The 18,282-nt window shown below is 37.6% G+C and overlaps 1 protein-coding gene across 7 annotated transcripts in view; it reads left to right on the top strand.

Annotated features, from left to right (window-relative positions):
• CEP350 (centrosomal protein 350) overlaps positions 1-18,282 on the top strand; it is a 110,388-nt gene that overhangs the window by 85,348 nt on the left and 6,758 nt on the right. For all 7 annotated transcript variants that reach the window (XM_053663672.1, XM_037145626.2, XM_053663674.1 and 4 more), the window contains 7 exons: positions 1,076-1,220; positions 5,268-5,428; positions 8,246-8,382; positions 10,827-10,909; positions 11,925-13,939; positions 15,001-15,405; positions 15,500-15,646. In XM_053663672.1, the coding sequence (XP_053519647.1) occupies positions 1,076-1,220; positions 5,268-5,428; positions 8,246-8,382; positions 10,827-10,909; positions 11,925-13,939; positions 15,001-15,405; positions 15,500-15,646 (3,093 nt within the window). The remainder of the gene's footprint in view (positions 1-1,075; positions 1,221-5,267; positions 5,429-8,245; positions 8,383-10,826; positions 10,910-11,924; positions 13,940-15,000; positions 15,406-15,499; positions 15,647-18,282) is intronic.

Raw genomic sequence — 18,282 nt, forward strand, 5'->3', positions numbered from 1 at the left:
GGGACAGGAAGTGATGATAGCTACCGATCAGGTCAGGCGTTCTCACTTCCACTTGATGTCAGGGTACAAATTATGTCCTTTGTAATAATCTCTTGTGGGCAGTTTTCTTATGCTCTATTTTCTTCCTTTCCTGCTTCCCTCCCTTCTTTCCATAAAAGTAGTACACATTTAGTATTTAAAATTTTTTCAGCTTTTTTCAGATATAACTGACACATAACACTGTATGAGTTTAAAGCATATAGCACAGAATGACGGGACACACGTCTACTATGAAGTGATTGCCATGCGGTTTAGTTAACATGCTTCACCTCAGATAGTTACAGAAATGTTTTCTTCCTGGCTGTAAGAACTTTGAGGAACTATTGTCTTAGCAGCTTTCAAGTACACCACCCAGCAGCGTTAGGTGTAGTCGTCCTGGGGTCTGCTGCAGCTGCAGTGTTTAGCTTATGACTGGAAGTCTGTGCTTCAGACCATCTTTACCTAGTGCTCCCATTGTCCATCCTCTGCCTTTGGTAACCCTAAGTCTGATCTATGTTTCTATGAGTGGGATTTTTTTGATTCCACATTTAAGCGAAATCACACAATATTTGTCTCTCTTTCTCTGACTTAATTTCACTTGGCATAATGCCCTCAGGATCTATCCATGCTGTCAGAAATGGTGTATCATATTTCCCTTTATTCATTCATTGTTGGTGGAGAACTAACTACCATATGATCCAGCATTTCCACTTCAGGGAATATATCCAAGGGAAACAAAATTACCACGTTGAAGAGATACCTGCACTCCCAACTTAGTATTTTTTAAATTAAAAAGAGGATAAATATCACTTATACAATAGCTACTTTTAGTTTATTATAAATATCTTTTAAAGCATGCTTATTATAACATTTTTATACCTTTAAAAAAATTGAAGTCTTATTTTTTGCTAAAATTTGAAAACTGTTTTTTCACTTTTTATGTCATAGTTATTTACAATTTTTTGTAAATATTATCTTTAACTGGTTAGTATCTCACATTTAAATAAAGTTTACAACTATTCACAGAACAGTTCCCATTTGGTTTTCTTTTGAACAGTCACCTCCCAAAAGCTGCGCATCTGTGTCGAAGCAAGAATCTAGCAAAGGAAGTCATAGGACTGGAGGACAGTGTCGTCTCCCCATCAAGTCCCATCAGCCCTGTTACAGTTGGTCGGATGAGTCATTATCTATGACACAGTCAGGTGAGACTAATAATGGAGAGTTTTTAAATTTGTGCTATATTTGAGATTCTCTTAATAAGTTTTGTCTAACCATATGCCGGTATGATGTTATCCTTTGTTGCATTTGCTGTCTTTTTTCTTGCCAAGAATAAATTGCATAGTTCTTTACCTTTACTGATAAATACACCTCTGATTACACCAAACATGACAAACTGTTATATTCTCTGGCGTTAACGGGCATCATGTATTCATCAGGCATTTGTAGACTTTCTTCTGTGTGTCAGGCATGCTTCTGTGTTCCCATAGCACTCGGGGCTTCCACCTGTTACATCAGACAGCACCACGTTGCAACCAGCCGTCACCCAGCAGGTCTCCCTCCCAGAATGTAGCCTTCTGGAAAGGAGGGACTATGTTTTGTTAACAATTATAGCACCGGAGCCTAGCAGGTACTTCGCATTGCATGTGGTAGGACTTTATTAAATGTTTCTTAAATGAATGAATGAGGACCATAAGGAGAGACGGGAGGCAGTAGAGCAGGATGGCATAAAGCTCAGAGGAGGAGAAGCGGGGAAGAGGCTGCACCTCGCACTGAGGAGCGTTACCTGTTTTCCCATAACCTCTGTCCCATTACAGATCTCTACAGTATATAGATTTTGAAAGAGTGAGCAGCCAGCCTCTACTTTAAAAGACTTCCAAGGAGTTAGTTGATCTTGGAAAGTATATCTAGAGAGACGGTGCTCAGTTTGTGTCAGATTCTGAGGAAGATTAATACCATATTGAGTGTGTGCCTTCTGAGCTCATTTTTAGTTTACTTGAGTAAGCATTTAGTAAAGGAAAAGCAAAAAATATACATATTTTTTGGTCTTTGATTCTCTTCTATACCTCCTTTGTTTTCAATGTTTCAAACAGTAGTAAATCATGGAATTTTTCCTACACCCATATTTATAGATCTCCCTTTTTCTTTGAATAACTGAATAATATTTCAAAGAGCAGGTATATCATAGTTGGTGTGATCATGTCCCTAGTGATGGTCATTTAGGTAGTTTTAAAAAAATTAATTGCATATTATGTTGTAATAAACATTATGTAATATGTTTATATATTCTTGTTCAATATCTCAGTAGGAATAAATGCTCAGAAATGGATTTAATGGGTCATCCCAGTCGAAGAATCAACCAATGAATGCATAAATAAGTGGAACAACAAAACCCAAAATTTCTCTCGCTTTCCCTCCCTCCCTTTCTTTCTCTTTCTAACACTGGTTTTTATAAAAACCTTTAGTTAAAAAAAAGAAAAATGTATTTTGTAGGTAAAAAAATTGCTTTTAAAAAAGCTGTTAATATTGTTATGTGTTTGCTTTCATGTGCTCTGGTAAAGTTCTTGCCTATAGAGTAACACAACAGTAGACATACTCTTGATACTTAGAAACATGGATTGTTATCTTGGTTTTATTACTTGTTGGTGACTTTCTTCACGTTTCTTTCCCATATTGGATAATGTCTTCCATCTGTAGCAATGGAATATCTTAACCATCCTTGGATAAGTTTACACACCAAGATTAATGATAATATTTATAAGATTCTGTTTCCTTGGTAAGAATAGTTTTAGAAAAGTAGCTCTGAGATTTCTGAATTATAGGTGCTGTGTAGGTATTCATGATAACAGTATTATATATAGTATTTATGGTAGTAATAAATTTTAGTAATATAGCAAAATTATATAATACCTTTCTCACTTAAGTGATAATTTGTTCTCAAACAAATTAATGCAGTCAGCATGTGTCAAATAATCAGAAACTTAATTAAGTTATTCTGTTCGTGAGGTTATTCTGTCTTGACGTGTTTCAGTAAACTGAAGTATCATTTACCTGCCACCTCTGCTTTCCCCCACCTCTCAGAAACCCTGTAGGAGAGAATGCCATAAAGACAATCTATTCATCTAGAGAGTTGCTTGAGTTAAAAAAAACAAAACAATTTCCAGAGACTCCCTTACATATTAAAGATGGGGAATACTATGCAGTCGTACTAGGTTCGGGCAGATAGGTTGTGCATCTTGTGCACTCGCATAGACTTTCATGTCATTTCTAATACCCTTAATTCGTATGCTTTTGGTTTCTTTAGTATTTAAAAATAGAAGCATTTCCCAAGGTCTTTCATCTAAAAACTCCAAGTTTCTCATTTACTACTGTTAAATCTTCACACCCATAGATGATAAACCTATTTTTATTAGGAAAATCACTGCTGCTATATGCAGTTTTTAAAATACATTAATTAAAATCATTCTTTTTTCCAGTAAAGTTGTAACTAAGCCTGTGGGCATGTGGTGGTTTCCTATGAAATTTTATCAAAGTAACATCACAAGCTTTGGAAGCACATAAAGCGTACACACTAAAAGAATACACAGTTTAGAAGATCAAAGGTGTGAGTTTATACTTTATTTCAGAAAGATCATAATTTTGAGCTCAGCCTGCAATCTTACCTCCAGTTATTGCGCTAGAAGTTGAGTCACTATAAACCCTACCACTAAGAGTTCAGAACCTTTGAACTCTGAAACCAGTTTGATTATTTTTTCCAGAAATTGAAAGAAAGCATGAGGGAGATATTCTGTAGCTCCTTACCACCACCTTTTTCAGTTTTTAATTAAAAATACGTTACCTAAAATATTGCTACATGAAAGTGTAAAAGTATTTGTTGTATATGAGTATTAATATTGCCACCACCCACTGAGCTTTTATAGCGGTCCAGGTGCCGCACTGCATGCGTTTACATGCCTTATTTAACCTCCACACCAGTTCTAGAAGTCGGTTAGGGTCAAACACACCTTACCAATCAGCCAGGAGCAGATGCAGAGTTGCAAATGGCCTTCGTTATGACTTCATTTTGTGAGTGTTCATCAGCAAGTAGTGAGCTTCGCCCAAGCTAAGGGCACAGTGTGATGCCACCAGGGTATAAGTTCCCTAGTGTGCCTTCCACCCGTGACATAGAAGGGACAGGACTTATTTTCATGATTTCAAGTCCAGGTATTTGGGTCACATTATGAAAAAAGGACGAGTCTTTTTTAATTTAAGTGCATCTGTAACTAGTTACACATCTTAATCTGAGAGAAAAAACCAAACTCTGATTATAAATTTACAATGTAAGTTGTTACATATCTGCATCTGCAGATTTATATACAATATTAGTTCTAGTATAAAGTTTTTAAATGTCTCAACATTAATGTTTGGAAACGACACCATTGTGATTCAAGGAGGACATGTAAGGAACAGTCATTTTTATTGTATGTCATTTTCATATGTAGTGAAATAAGCAGTGTCTTTCAATGTTACCTGTTTTCATACCTGTGTGTGACAGTCATCGTAATGAAATGTCTTTTTCATAATTTCACTGTGACTGGACAACTGCTTCATGTGTTTGCATGGATGTATGTGAACTTCGGGGAAGAAAAGATTTAATTAGCTTCATTTCAGTTATTTTAAATATTTTAAGAGCTTCCAAAGAAAGGTTACAGCAGAGTATGTTTCTTTATCATTTCTCTTTTCTTTTTTATGGTATTAAGACATCAGCTGAGGACTCACCAATGATGACAAAATTCCAGTTTGGTTTTAATAACTATTAAATTATCTATTAATAACTAAGGGGAATGAAAGTTAAATACGACTAACTTGTCATCAGGAAGTAATTCCTTACAGAATGTCCAAATTTCAGTACCCTAAAAGTTTTTCAGTTCCAGTTGCTTACCTTTCCAAGACATGGTGCCTCGAAGTTTACGTACAATTCTAAGTACTACTGTTAGGAAGTGACAGTAAATAGGAAGACCCCCCCACCAGAGAAATAGAGATTAGGGGAAAGGAGGAATGCAAATCACTGATACATTGTTTTCAGGAGCTCAGGTTTATTTTTAAATGTTAGGTTGACTTTTACTTTTTAAAAAAGTTATTTTTCAATATTATTTTGTATTAGTTTCTAGACTGACTATTTAAATGGAATATTACATTGCTGCTTTGTATTAGTGGGTACTGAACTTTATTCTTAAGTTAAAATGAAATAAAAGATTCTGTATCTCTTTCAGAAACCACATCTGACCAGAGTGACATCGAAGGCAGGATCCGAGCTCTGAAGGATGAGCTGCGGAAGAGGAAGTCCGTTGTCGACCAGTTGAAGAAGGAGCAGAGGAAAAGGCAGAAGGAAAGGCTGAAAGCCCAAGAAGCCAGCCTGATCAAACAGTTAGAGGTTAGACCTGGGAGGGAAGGGCTGCAAAGTGAGGGTCAGTGCAGACGTGAACCCTCAGATGTTTTTGGTATTGTTAATAAAGTAGTGAATTAGAATTTTTCAGTATGAGCTTGGTGCCACATTTTATCCTAACTCTTGGGGGGAAAAAACAAAACTGAGGCTATCTAAACAAACTCTTGCTTACAACTCTAAATTAAATATTAAGTTAAAATGGTAAATATTATAATATTAAGGATTAAAGTAACTATTAAAATTAAAGTAATAAAATAAGGATATTTTCTGAATAAGAAAGATTACACCCATGAAAGATTGATATCCATGCTCTCTTAAGAAAAGAACCATTAGAAAAGTAATTCTAGCTATTGAAATTATTACTGCCTTAAAAAATTTTTTTTATTGTTAGAATGATGTTTCATGCCACACAGCTCACTAGTACAGCTCTTTGTACTGTTTGGGTGGCTACTGAGTAGCTGTGAACTTGACTTTTCTCCCGAGATCCAGTAGCCTTCTCTGATTCTACAGGCTGGAACTGTCGTGTTGATAGCTTCCTCATTCTCTTTTCTCCAGTTTCCTCAGTCACCAGATATCATTGATTCCTTTTTATAGTGCTTCTTGCTTGTCCCTTGTCATTCCTACCTACTGCCATCGAACTATTGGGGCCTTTATGACCTCGTGCCTCTGCTGTCTGCTTGGTGTCTTGAATGTCCCTGCTGCTGGTTGCTCCCCTGTGGCCTGTATACGTTCTGCCAGCCTAGTGTTCATTATACAGTTGGTCGGAACTTCCTGCTCATCTTAAGACGCCCTTATGGCATCACCAGAGAAGGTCATTCAGCTTCCTCCCAGACACTTCCAGGAGGAGGGATTTCACATTTTCACATTGGTGGACTCTAGGTGCTCCAAGTATTAGAAAGCCCAAGTATTCTGGCTCCAAGTGTGGCCAGAATTTCTGTTCTTTTAATTGTCCTCATTGTGATAACAATAAGCCTGTGTTCCTCCTGCATTTGTTAGTTCAGTCATCAAATATTCAGAGGCCTGTTTATGTGCCCAGAAGTCAGCTAATTATGATACATATACTTTTCATCCTATTCTCACAGTAACAAGGTATGGATATTGCTATCCCTATTTTACAGATAAGGAAACTGAGTTTCAGTGAAATTGAGGATATCCAGGCACACATAACCCAAATGTGGTAAAGCTAGGGTTTTAGTCTAGCCCTGTGTCCAGATCCTGTGCCCCTACCGTCACCACTGTTATACTGCACTGTTTTCCATCTGGAAACTAGGCCCCACTAACAGATCCGCAGAAAACAGACGTTTACACAGCTTCCCAATGGGATTGGGAACCATACTGGGCCGTTCATGTTGGGGAGTAGTGGGGAACAGGACTTAAAAATAAAGGATCATGTTCAGGACCTCAGAAAACAGACTGATGAGTTCGGACTTCCTCCTGTAGGTCAGCAGTCTTAGCCTAACTACACATTGGAATTCACTGAGGAGCTTTTTGAAAAATACAAATTTCCAGGTTCACCCCCAGAGATTTTTATTTGATTAGTCTAGGGTGGGACCCAGGATTTAAATCACGGCTGCTATGGGTTGTAAACTACCGAAAGTTGCATGGAATACTAATAGACTGAGTAGCGTTGCTCAAAAATGTTCATCAATGGTATGTTAGCCAGAAAGAGCTCTAGAGAAGTGCCATAAAAATCTATTTTAGTTAGCCTTTTATGAATGGTTTCAATAAAGACAAAAGCAAGTTCTGTGTTTAGGTTTTAAAAGTATAGTATATGAGGGAGAAATGCATAATCATAGTAGTTCACATGAAAAAAAACCTTTTTAGATTTTATTTGAACACAGATTTAATAAATCAATTACACTTATATGAGTAAGTGTAAGAGTAAGAGTATCACTTTCAGGTCTGAGACATCACAGTCCTCGTATATACCTAGAGAGTTAGATCATCTAGCTGTAGTGGATGTTGAATACCAGAAGTTACTTTATTAAAACATTGAGAATTCAGAGTAATATGGACGGTGGGAGTCATAAAAGTAGGGACGTTAGCCAGGTTTGAGGGATCTTCAGCAGTAGACAGGCATCCATCTGCTCAGTGATTCACTCTGTAATATTTACTGACAGCCTGCTTTGAGCCAGACGCACTAAACATACAGTGTTGGGTAAAATGCTTACAGTCTCAAATAGTGAGAAATGCAAAAGTAGGGAATTTAGCCCAGAAAACTATGGAGAGATTTAATAGGTGGAGAGCTTCCCTTAGATTTCATACAGATTAGAATTACACATTAGTGAAATTTTGTTTATCGAATGGCTAGTGACTAAGAAACATCTTCCGCAATTGTGAACTATCATGCTTCCAACCACACCCTTCCCTCCCTTCCGAATTTGTATTCCTAAGTGTTTACCCCCTTAAGGAGCTAACTTTCATCGAGATTCACATAGTGGCGACATGAAAATATTAGACCACCCTTTAAAGAATAATTGTATCATCAGCCAAAGAAGATTTTTTTAATGTGGCAGTGCCTGAGTAATTGCTTCATAAGTATTAAGCTTCTCCAGATTGAGACTTTATCATTTTCTAATGATATTAGGATTACAGTTCTAATCTGTCTTGTTTATATAGAGAGTACTTCAAGGAGGTTGTACAAGTAACTGTTGCTACCTCTCAGGAATGATACTCATGCTGTGAGAGAGATTTTCACATTATGTCTTCTTTACTGTTTGAATATTTTGTAGAATACACTATTTTGTAATTTGAAATAGTTTTAAAAATTCTGTGTAGTGATTCCTCTGATTTTTCTAAACTTAGTCATATGATGAATTCATTAAGAAAACTGAAGCCGAGCTTAGCCGAGATTTGGAAGCATCACCAACAGCCAAGCCTCAGATTAAAATGCTCTCCTCAGCTTCTGAAAAACCCAAGATCAAGCCCCTTCCATTGCACAGGTAGACACTTGTGGTAACTTATTTATATTCTGCCTTGTTTGAGAAAAGTGTAAAGAAAGATTTTTAGTATAAGTTATCTAAAGTAACAAATTATATAGCAAAAATTATTTATATTTTTAGTTTTGTAAAAGTAAAATTCTTGTATGATATAATTACAAGTCAAGTTTAAAATAAGGTGCAGATTTTAAAATATACTTTTAGTACTGAAACCTGGTGGGTGCAATGAAAATAGTATTTTCTAGTATTGCAAGTCGTAGCATTGTAAGTCTGTATGGACCTTTTGGAAAAACAATTTGTAACTCTTCACTCAATAATTCCACTTCTGGAACTCCAGCTTGAGAAACTAAGGGCACCAGAAATCTCTGTTTGCCAGACACGTTTACCATAACACCCTTCCTATTAGTGAAGCGTTGGCAGCGGGTCTTTATGTTCAAAATGAGTAAGTAGCCCAGTAAATCGTGGTCCTTTGCAGGGTAGGTGCTGTGCAGCCAGTGAATGCAAATACAGAGGCACTGAGTAGCAACATAAGAATATATAATTTGGCATATTAAAAAGTTAGGTTGTAATATTAGGGCTAAATTTAGAGCAATGAGTAGGAGTTAGGCAGGTCAGTAGGACTGAGAAATAGGTGGACATTTAAGAGAAAAGGGTATTCATGAATAACCAAAAGCATATCATAGAAGCTGAACATAATAGTGTTTTGCTGGAGATAGGAGAAGAAACTAGAAAAATAAAGACCAAATTGTGAAAACTTAACACTCATTTTTAGTAAGTTTCTATTTTTTTTTAGAAGATGTACAGTCTTTTAAGGTTTTAAAGAAATATTTTGGAAAATTTTTTCATTCGTTACAAAAGTAATACAGGCTCATTACAGTTAATTTAGTGTTACCTGAGTTTGAATCTTATCTTGGCTCCAGTACTAGCTATCTATTCTGCTTTGATCAAGTTATTTAACCTCTTGGTGCTTCATTTTTTAATAGAGGTTTATATTCCTATAATAACACCTGACTAATGAACTTGTTATAAGGGTTATAAGATGTAAGTTAGAACAGAGCCTAACATAATTAGTACTATGTATTAGTTACTACTATTATTATTAGAATATTCAGGAAAGCAGTAAAAAAAAAGGTTTAAATTATATTGTACAAACTATCACCGAAACTAGATGTCAGCAATTAGATTTATTTCTTTCTAGGATTTTTTTTCTGAGATTTTGTGTGTATTTTTGTTACATATACTTTTTCATTATCAACTATAAACTTTGTTTTAATTTTTACATATATACTATTGAATGTTTTTTAGAATTTTATTAACCAAGCGAGCTGCCGAGGGATTTTAATCAGAGAACAATGTGATCATTTGTGTGTAGAGAGATCTTTCCAACTGTAACATGAAGGAAAGGAAAGCAATAAGCCTAGAAGTGGGAAGACAGTGGTCTGAGCCATGCCTCAAATAATCAGCAGTAATAAGAATAGAGAATAGGAAAGAGATGTCAGGGAGATTTAAGGAGTAGACTTGGCTAATTAACAGGCTGGACAGGGAAGCAGGGGAAATCTAAGATGATTCCCAGTTTTCAGCAGTTGGTTGGATCAAGGTTTCCTTAACCTAGAAGCTATATAGTGGTCCTCAGGTGTCCTTTCGTGAGAACCTCATGGTTTGGGTTTGAAAATGTTAATGTCAAGGCACCTGTAGTTCATGTAAGTGGAATTACCCAAGGCAGATGTCAGGGTCAGAGGTATGGGGATGCACAGCATGTGAATGGTGGCTGAAGCCATAATTATATCAGCATCACCCAAAGAAGGTCTACATTCAGAGGGAATAAAAGGAAGCCAAGTACTAAATATGATAAAATAGTGACATTTAGGAGCATTATGAAGGCAGGAGTTGAAGCCAAATAAGAGACAATAGCGTGAGGTGGAGGAATGAAGAATTGAGGAGGGGGATTTTTTTTTGAGGCTTGAGGCATCCTCATAAGCTGAGCGGGGAATCTCCAGAATGAAAGACTCAGACTGTAGGAAAGGGGATGGGTAATTGAGGCTGTGGAAATGTGTTGGATTTGGGGCAGAATGATGTTCGAATAATTAGCTTTGAACAAGTGTCAAGAGACACACCTTTTTCTTCCCTGCGGACAGGAGGAAAGGCAGTTGGAATGGCTGTGAATTATAGATAATTTTGTAGGTATAATTTTGTATCTCAATTATAGATAATTTAAAAGTTGAAGGCAAGAAAGTTCATGCTGATGGCCTCTGTTTTCCTCATTAAAAGAGTCAAGATTTTGTAGTTAGAGTGATGAGGGTCAGAAATTAGCTTTATGAAAGTAGCAAAGGTTAGAATAACTTCCGTGGAGAAGAAAGGAGTGGTTTTCTAAGAATTGACCCCTTTTTGTTATTATTTATTGTAGTATCAGCCATACATTTATTTCTGTTCATTAATCTCTACTTCAGATCTGAAACAGCAAAGAATTGGAAATCACTAACAGACTCAGAACGTTCCAGAGGATCCCTGGAGTCCATTGCTGAACATGTTGGTATGTAACTGGAAAAAATAATGATGCCGTATCTACATAGACTGAGGATCTGTGCTGATGCCTGCACAGTTCTGCCTCTTCAGCTTTTTGATTAAAAATGAATTTCTTAAAGACAATAGGTTATTTAGTATTTTGAGTTACTTTTATACTTTAAAGTGATTTATTGATTATGCCTAAGTTATGTGGATCACTGTTTATTATCTCAAATTTATGATTAAAAACTGAGGTCTAAAGACATTAACCTAAAATGCCTGAGTGTGGCAGCAGCTTCTCTAAATTCCTCCTTTATCAGCTTTTAGCCTATACTACTTTTCAGGGTAGGAGGTTTTATATATATATTTTTCAATTTAATGCAAAGAAGAATAAGAATTATTGAAAATAAAGTATAAGTCAGTGAGGAAATAAAGCAAAACTGAGACATGAAAAGCCTATCTAATAATAATGATGAGATAGCAATTTGAATTCAAAACATTTAAATCTTGGTTTGTTAGCACATCAAATCTTATTTTTCTTCTCAATATTAGTTCTTAAAGGGCTGTACTTGCAGAAATAGTTGGGTTTTTTTCCTTTTCATTTTTTAATTCAAGAGCTTAGTTAAATGCCCAGGAAAATTAATTCTTTTAGAAGTACATACAGAATTATATTTGCCCTTCCTTTAATTGCTTTCCTATTTGAGAATATAATATTTATCACACAATTCTTGTTTTGCATTATTTGAGAATGATTGTGCAAATCAATGACTGTATAAGCTTAGATTCATTTTTCGTCACTTTTTAAATGAGAATAACAGTTAAGAAATTACTCTAATTTTAAATTTTCAGTCATTTTAAATGTTTGTATATTGTTGGTACAGTATACTCCAAAAGGGAAAACTTATCTATCTAATACAGTAACCAAAACAAGTAATATTTATTGATCAGTGTTTCCTTACTAAATTTGGCTTTTATTAAATTTTGGTTCCAGAAATTAAGAGATTGAAATTAAACAATTTTTATGTGATTTTTTTTCCTTTGAGATGCTGCACTGGCAGGTTCTGAGAGATCAGGATCAGAAAAGTCCTTGTCTGCCTGTGCAAAGAGAGGGACTGAACTGGACAGTCGAACAGAAGAGCATTTTCAGTCTTCATCTCCAATTCTTAGATCATCAAGGAGAACCAGAGCAGAATCTGGAGATTCTTTAGAAAATGTACCTCTGTTACCTCTTCTCAAAGAATTCAAAGAATTAAATGCCCCTAATAGAATTCTGGATGTGTCAGGTGCCAAGGTTGTTGAGGAAGAGACTAGTCAAAGATCAGAAATGCAAGAAATAAAATACGCAAAGTCGGAGGAGAGTCCAGTTGATGAGGCCAGTTTTAAACAGTCTAGGAAGTCTGATGTCTTACTGAAACTAGACCTGGAACAAGGCGATTCATCTGAAATCCTTTCAAGGAAAGATCTTCCTTTACATGCTACAGATAGTCAGAGAGACTTAATTAGATTAGCCATTGAAAACCTTAATAAGAAAGAGTTGAAAGAGAGACAGTCAGACCAAGATATGGATCGTAGTCAAAACATCCAAAGAGAAAAAGATACTCATCAACATGAGAATGTAAAGGAAAGGGACTTGTCTTTGTCAGAACAGCTTTTTGTTCCTAAAGAGAGAACATACTCTGAAGATTTTGAAGTGTCTTCTTTCAAGAAAGACATTTCAGCTGAATTGTGCAAAGATGACTTTGAGGTATCATCTTTGCTGTCACTCAGGAAAGACTCAAAGTCTTGCAGAGATAAGTCCCAGCCAACAAGAAGCTCCAGCAGTAGAGCCACTAGCTTTGGTACTGATGATGACATCAGCGAGTGCCTCAGTGAGAAAAGCCTCTCTGTCCGGAGCAATATCCACTCTGAAAGGCTGTTAGAACTCAAGTCCCCTACTGAGCTCATGAAAAGTAAGGAACGCAGCGATGTAGAGCATGAACAGGGGGTCACTGGATCCTCTTCTTTGGCTTCAGTGTCTGTTGCAGATGAGTTACTTGATTTCCATATTGGTGATAGGGTATTGATTGGCAATGTTCAGCCCGGAACTCTTCGATTCAAAGGCACGACTAGTTTTGCTAAAGGGTTCTGGGCTGGAGTGGAGTTGGATAAACCTGAAGGCAACAACAGCGGAACCTATGATGGTGTTGCATACTTTGTGTGCAAAGAGAAGCATGGCATCTTTGCTCCTCCTCAGAAAATATCCCACATTCCAGAAAACTTTGAAGACTACGTAGACATAAATGAAGATGAAGACTGTTACTTAGATGAACAATATCACTACAATAACCAGGAACAAAAAGATGCAGAGGGTCCCACATTAGATGGAGAAAAGGATGCAGTTGAATTCTTGTATGAGAAATCGCTACCTAGTGTGCACCATGTAGAAGCCTCAGTTGATAGAAGCCTTAAAATAGAAATGGACAATATTCAGGATGTTTCTGGGGTCCTTGAAGCCCAAGTTCACCAGCAATCTTCAGTGGATTCACTGATTCCTTCAAAGGAAAACAAAGACCTTGTTTCTAGTGCCGCAGAAGAGGTTTCCACCGCTGTAGAAGATGATACTTTAGACAATACCTTTTCCGAAGAATTAAAGGAGGCACAGCAGTTCACAGAAAGGGAGGAGAACCTGTATCCCGAGCTTTCAGAACAGCTCTGTACCCCACTGCTGGACCTTTTAACGAGAGAAAAGAACCAGCTGGAAGCCCAGCTGAGGGCACCACTAGGTGAGGAAAAAAAGTCAGAGCAACAACTGGAAACAGTCAGCTTACTGACAGACAGTTTACTGGACGTCTTCCTGGCGGACACAGTCAATCAGCTACAACACATCAAAAAAGCCAGGAATGAGAAAATCCAGCTCAGCAATCAGGAACTTCTCGACGATGATCAAAAGAGAGTCCCAGCCCAAGGCCTGTCCCCACATCTCGAGGAGCAGTCACCAGATGTTCCAGGCTGCTTCCTAAGGTCTGAATTGGACGATGAAAAAGAAGAGATTTCCTCACCGGACATGTGTCCTCGACCTGTAAGTGTTTTGCCTGCAAGAAATATCAGTGAACCTCACCTTTGTAGTGCATGTTTAGTACGGATGGGTTTGGTGATGTGGTTTCTGTTAGGTGAAGATCACTGTGCTAGTTTTTTTTCTTTCTTTTTTTTTTTTTTAAATTTTTATTTACTTATCTTTAGAGGGGAAGGAAAGGAGAGAGGGGGAGAAATATCAATATATAGTTACCTGGCCTGCAACCTAGGCATGTGCCCCGACTGGGAATTGAACCACAGTCCTCTGGTTCGCAGGCCCATGCCCAATTCACTGAGCCATACCAGCCAGGGCCACTGTGCTAGTTGTTAAAGGCCTTGTGACTGCTTTCCTGTCGGAAGCATAATCGTTCTCTGTTGTATCATGGCTGGTCGCTATAGGTGGTCACGAACACTGGCGGGTGTGTGCTGGTTTGACAGCCCTGAGTGCCGTTCACAAGTTAGATTCCCTTGCAGATTCATCGAACAGTTGATTCCGTGGGGCTTTCTAATGGTTCTCAACCCAGTTCTGTTTTGCTTGTGAAATTATTTGTCCCCATGTCTACTCAGTCATAGTTGCCCTGCAAAGATTACTAGTTGTGACATTGGTTCTGATAAAACTGAATTATATTCATTATAACACGCACTCAGGCCATCACCTTGTTTAAGTGGTCCACGGACAGTTGAACAAAAGTAATGATTGTGAGTAACTTGACCAAATAATCACTACAGGTGAGAAATTTCATACCCCAGTTCCATATACGCCAGAGACAAGACAGTTCTACAGAAACAGAATAATAATGATACAAAAAGGGAACAAAAACTATATTGATTAACAAGTGTTAGTCAATAAACATTTTACACAGATTCAGCTTATGTAAGCAGACTTACGGGAAGCAGGACAGTTTTTTTTCTTACATTATTAGTACCTACTATAGTGTTTTTATTTGGCTTATTTATTAGAGATATAGTAAATATGCAGATAATATATTTGCTTTATCTTGAAAAAAACGGCATAAGTGAACGGTAGTCACTCAGTAGGCTCTATTTGAATGGTCCCATTTCTTGTAGGAGAGTCCAGTATTTGGCGCCAGTGGGCAGGAAGAGCTTGCTAAGAGACTTGCTGAACTTGAGATCAGCCGGGAGTTCCTGAGCGTGTTAGATGATCAAGACTGGTTTGAAGAAGATTTTGGTTTGAGCTCTTCTCACAAGATCCAAAAAAATAAGGTGGAAGAAACCATTGTACCTCTCATGGCAGAACCAAAAAGAGCTCCCCAAAAGCCATGTGAAACACTCTTGGCAGTCCCACATACTGCAGAGGAAGTCGAAACTCTTGTACGCAGTGCCGCAGAAGAACTTTGGAAGTGGAAAGAATTGGGTCATGACCTTCAGGGCATCGGTATCCCTGCAGAGCTGCTCGGCTGTGCCAGTAAGGGGCTGGACTTGGAGAGCACCAGTAAACGGGTCTACCGACAGGTAGGTGACAGGGAGGGAAATCCGGCCTCTGAGCTTCCTTCTTGTTGGAAAGTTAGGCTCTTAGCCATTTTATTTTGTTTTATTCTCTATTAAGGCGGTTTTTGATTTAACAAAAGAGATTTTTGAGGAAATATTTGCTGAGGATCCCAACCTGAATCAACCTGTCTGGATGAAGCCATGCAGAATCAACTCTAGTTATTTCCGACGAGTGAAGAACCCAAACGACCTTGATGAAATCAAGGTAAACTGCAAACTTCTTGACGTTCTGTTTGTTTATACAGATCCAAATATACTCTAAAATTAGGTACTCCTCTGTATTATTCATCTGTCTTCAAGGCCTGTTCATCGTGGGTATTCAGTAAATTAATTGAATCCATGAGCAGTGGAAGGGTGGGTGTGAGAGGGAACCCTGAACCCTCAAGATTTGCACAACAAAACATAACTTTTAATAGACTTTTCAGATACAGACAATTTATAATGTCTGAGAAAAATTAGGAAATACTCAGGGAGACCAATTATTGCATCTCACAGGCATTTTAGGTGAGTGTTTGCTGATCTAGAAGTAAGTGTAATATCCTAGTAGTATACCTGAAAGCACATCACGTATGAAGGATGCCCGCCCCGGACACACGGATGTTACCTTTCTATATTGGGTTTTGGAGGCTTCACATTGGTAATGGCTTTTGAAATATGTGAGATGGTAATGCGTTATATAAAAACATTGTTTGTTAACTAAGGAGCCCCTGAAAAGATGAGGTGCCCTTGAAGCCACAAGGACTCTCAACAGACCAGCTTCAGAGTTACATCAGCGGACGTTCTCTTCCTATTCACATGTTTCTTTCTTTCTTCAGCAAATGCTGTACTTTCAGTGCGGCGCCTCTCACACTTTAGTGTGCACGTGAATCAGCCGGGCGTTTGGTCTAAATGGAGGTTCCTCCTCAGCAGGTCTGAAGGAGGACCCGAAATTCTGCATTTCTGCCAGGCTCCCAGTGGTGCCAGTGCTGTTGGCTCTGGGAGCACTCTAAGTGGCAGGGCTCCAGAGCTGTGTTTTCCGGACTTGGTTGGTCATAGAAAGTTGTCGTTTCCTCAGAGAGCGTACCTCTAATTACTCATCTTACTGATGTGTTTTCTCACATCATCCAGGAGTCCACGTGGACTATCCAAATACATTAAAGGAACATACACGTTATTCTGGTGTATAGTGTGATGGTACTGCCTTGAACAACAGTCTTTATGTAAATTGAGGCATAATTGACATATTGGTTGTAGATGTACAACATAGTGATTATAGTGATTCGTTTTGCATACAGGGTGAAGCACAAATAGCCCCTCTCTTTTATGACAAAATCATAAGTAATTCTGTAACATAATAATATCACACTCAAGCACACCATGGGACATTTTAGGTGAAACATTCAAATTAAAACTATAAATTACTGCACCCACATTGTTGCCTGACCGGCCACACTCCAGCAGGCGTTGCCTCTGCCCGACCCTGCGTGTTGTGGGAAGGTCACACAGCGAGTCTGGTTATTAACCACACAGAGTCACAAATTGACTTCCTTGTAATGAAAACTTTGAAGTGCTAGTCTCTTAGCAACTTTCAAAAGTATATAATACAGGGTTATTAACTACGGAAAGCTCTTGAAAATATTTTGTACTGGCAGAACGCCGGCAGGTATTTATAAGATTTGATGTGTGCTTACATCGGGGAGGGCAGAACAGACTGAGTCCAGCCCACCATGTGTTGCTATAAATAAAGCTTTATTGGACTGCGGCCATACCCATTGGTTTACATATTGTCTATGTCTACTTTCCTGCTAAAATATGTATAATCTGGCCCTTTACAGAAAAAGTTTTCAAAGATTAATTTGATTCATTAAAAAAATGTTTTTAATGATTTTCAACTTTGAGGACTAGAGTAATAGAACTACCTTGGGAGGTTTCTCAAAACACTGGTGTACTTCCTTCCCGTTAGCCCTCCACAGATGACACAGCCTCAGCTGTACATGCGTGTGTGTGTGTGTGTGTGTGTGTGTGCATGCGTGTGCAGGCTGGAGTGCTGGGCTTTGGGGGCACACTGGTGGTTTGAGAATCATCTGAAATGATTCTCTGAGTCATAAGTGTGCCCTTTCACTAAGAACATTCTTTTTTAACAAGTAGTAAGATTATAATATATAGACTTATATACCTATTTAATATACTTTAAATATACTTAAGATAGCAAAAATCCAAATTGTTTTATTAATAAAGAACAAATGAAAATAAGACAAGGTATTTAATACATACCAACAGTATCAGAGCGTGTATCAATATAATGTACAGTGATGCTCCCCACTAATTTTAATATTGAAATCACATTTTGTAAAGTTTTTTAATGATAATAGTTCAAATAGCATTAGCAGTAAAACTATTATGCTTTTTATACTGCAATGTTGGTTAATATTTTTAAAATCTAACATATTGAACCTTGGTGCTTCAAAATAAACAACCCGGCCACAGCCGTATACTTTGCTTGTGTGGTGTTGCTCCCCAGTTTGTGTTGGACTTTTCAGGGTCAGCGATTTATGTTAGGCTTGCTGTGATCGTTTTGCCAGCTCAAAGTCAGCTAATAGTGGTTCTTGGTAGAGGGGATTCTAGAGCAATTTTGTCTTTGCAGATTCATCAGTGGGTTTTACTTTTTAACATCTAAAATGTTTATCTTTATTTTTTCAGTAGTTTTTTATTGTATTTTTTTCCATTACTCCTTATCCCCCCTTGTACCCTCTCCCACCTCCACCCACCTGTTTTACTTTTGCATGTTGTGTAAAAACAAAAATTCTTTAAGTGAATAAAATCTGAGCTTCTGAAATACTTTTCAAATTGCTAAGGAGAAGA

The sequence above is a fragment of the Artibeus jamaicensis genome, unplaced genomic scaffold, assembly GCF_021234435.1.
Source record: "Artibeus jamaicensis isolate MK-2021 breed Jamaican fruit bat unplaced genomic scaffold, CSHL_Jam_final contig_327, whole genome shotgun sequence".
NCBI classification, from domain to species: Eukaryota; Metazoa; Chordata; class Mammalia; order Chiroptera; family Phyllostomidae; genus Artibeus; species Artibeus jamaicensis.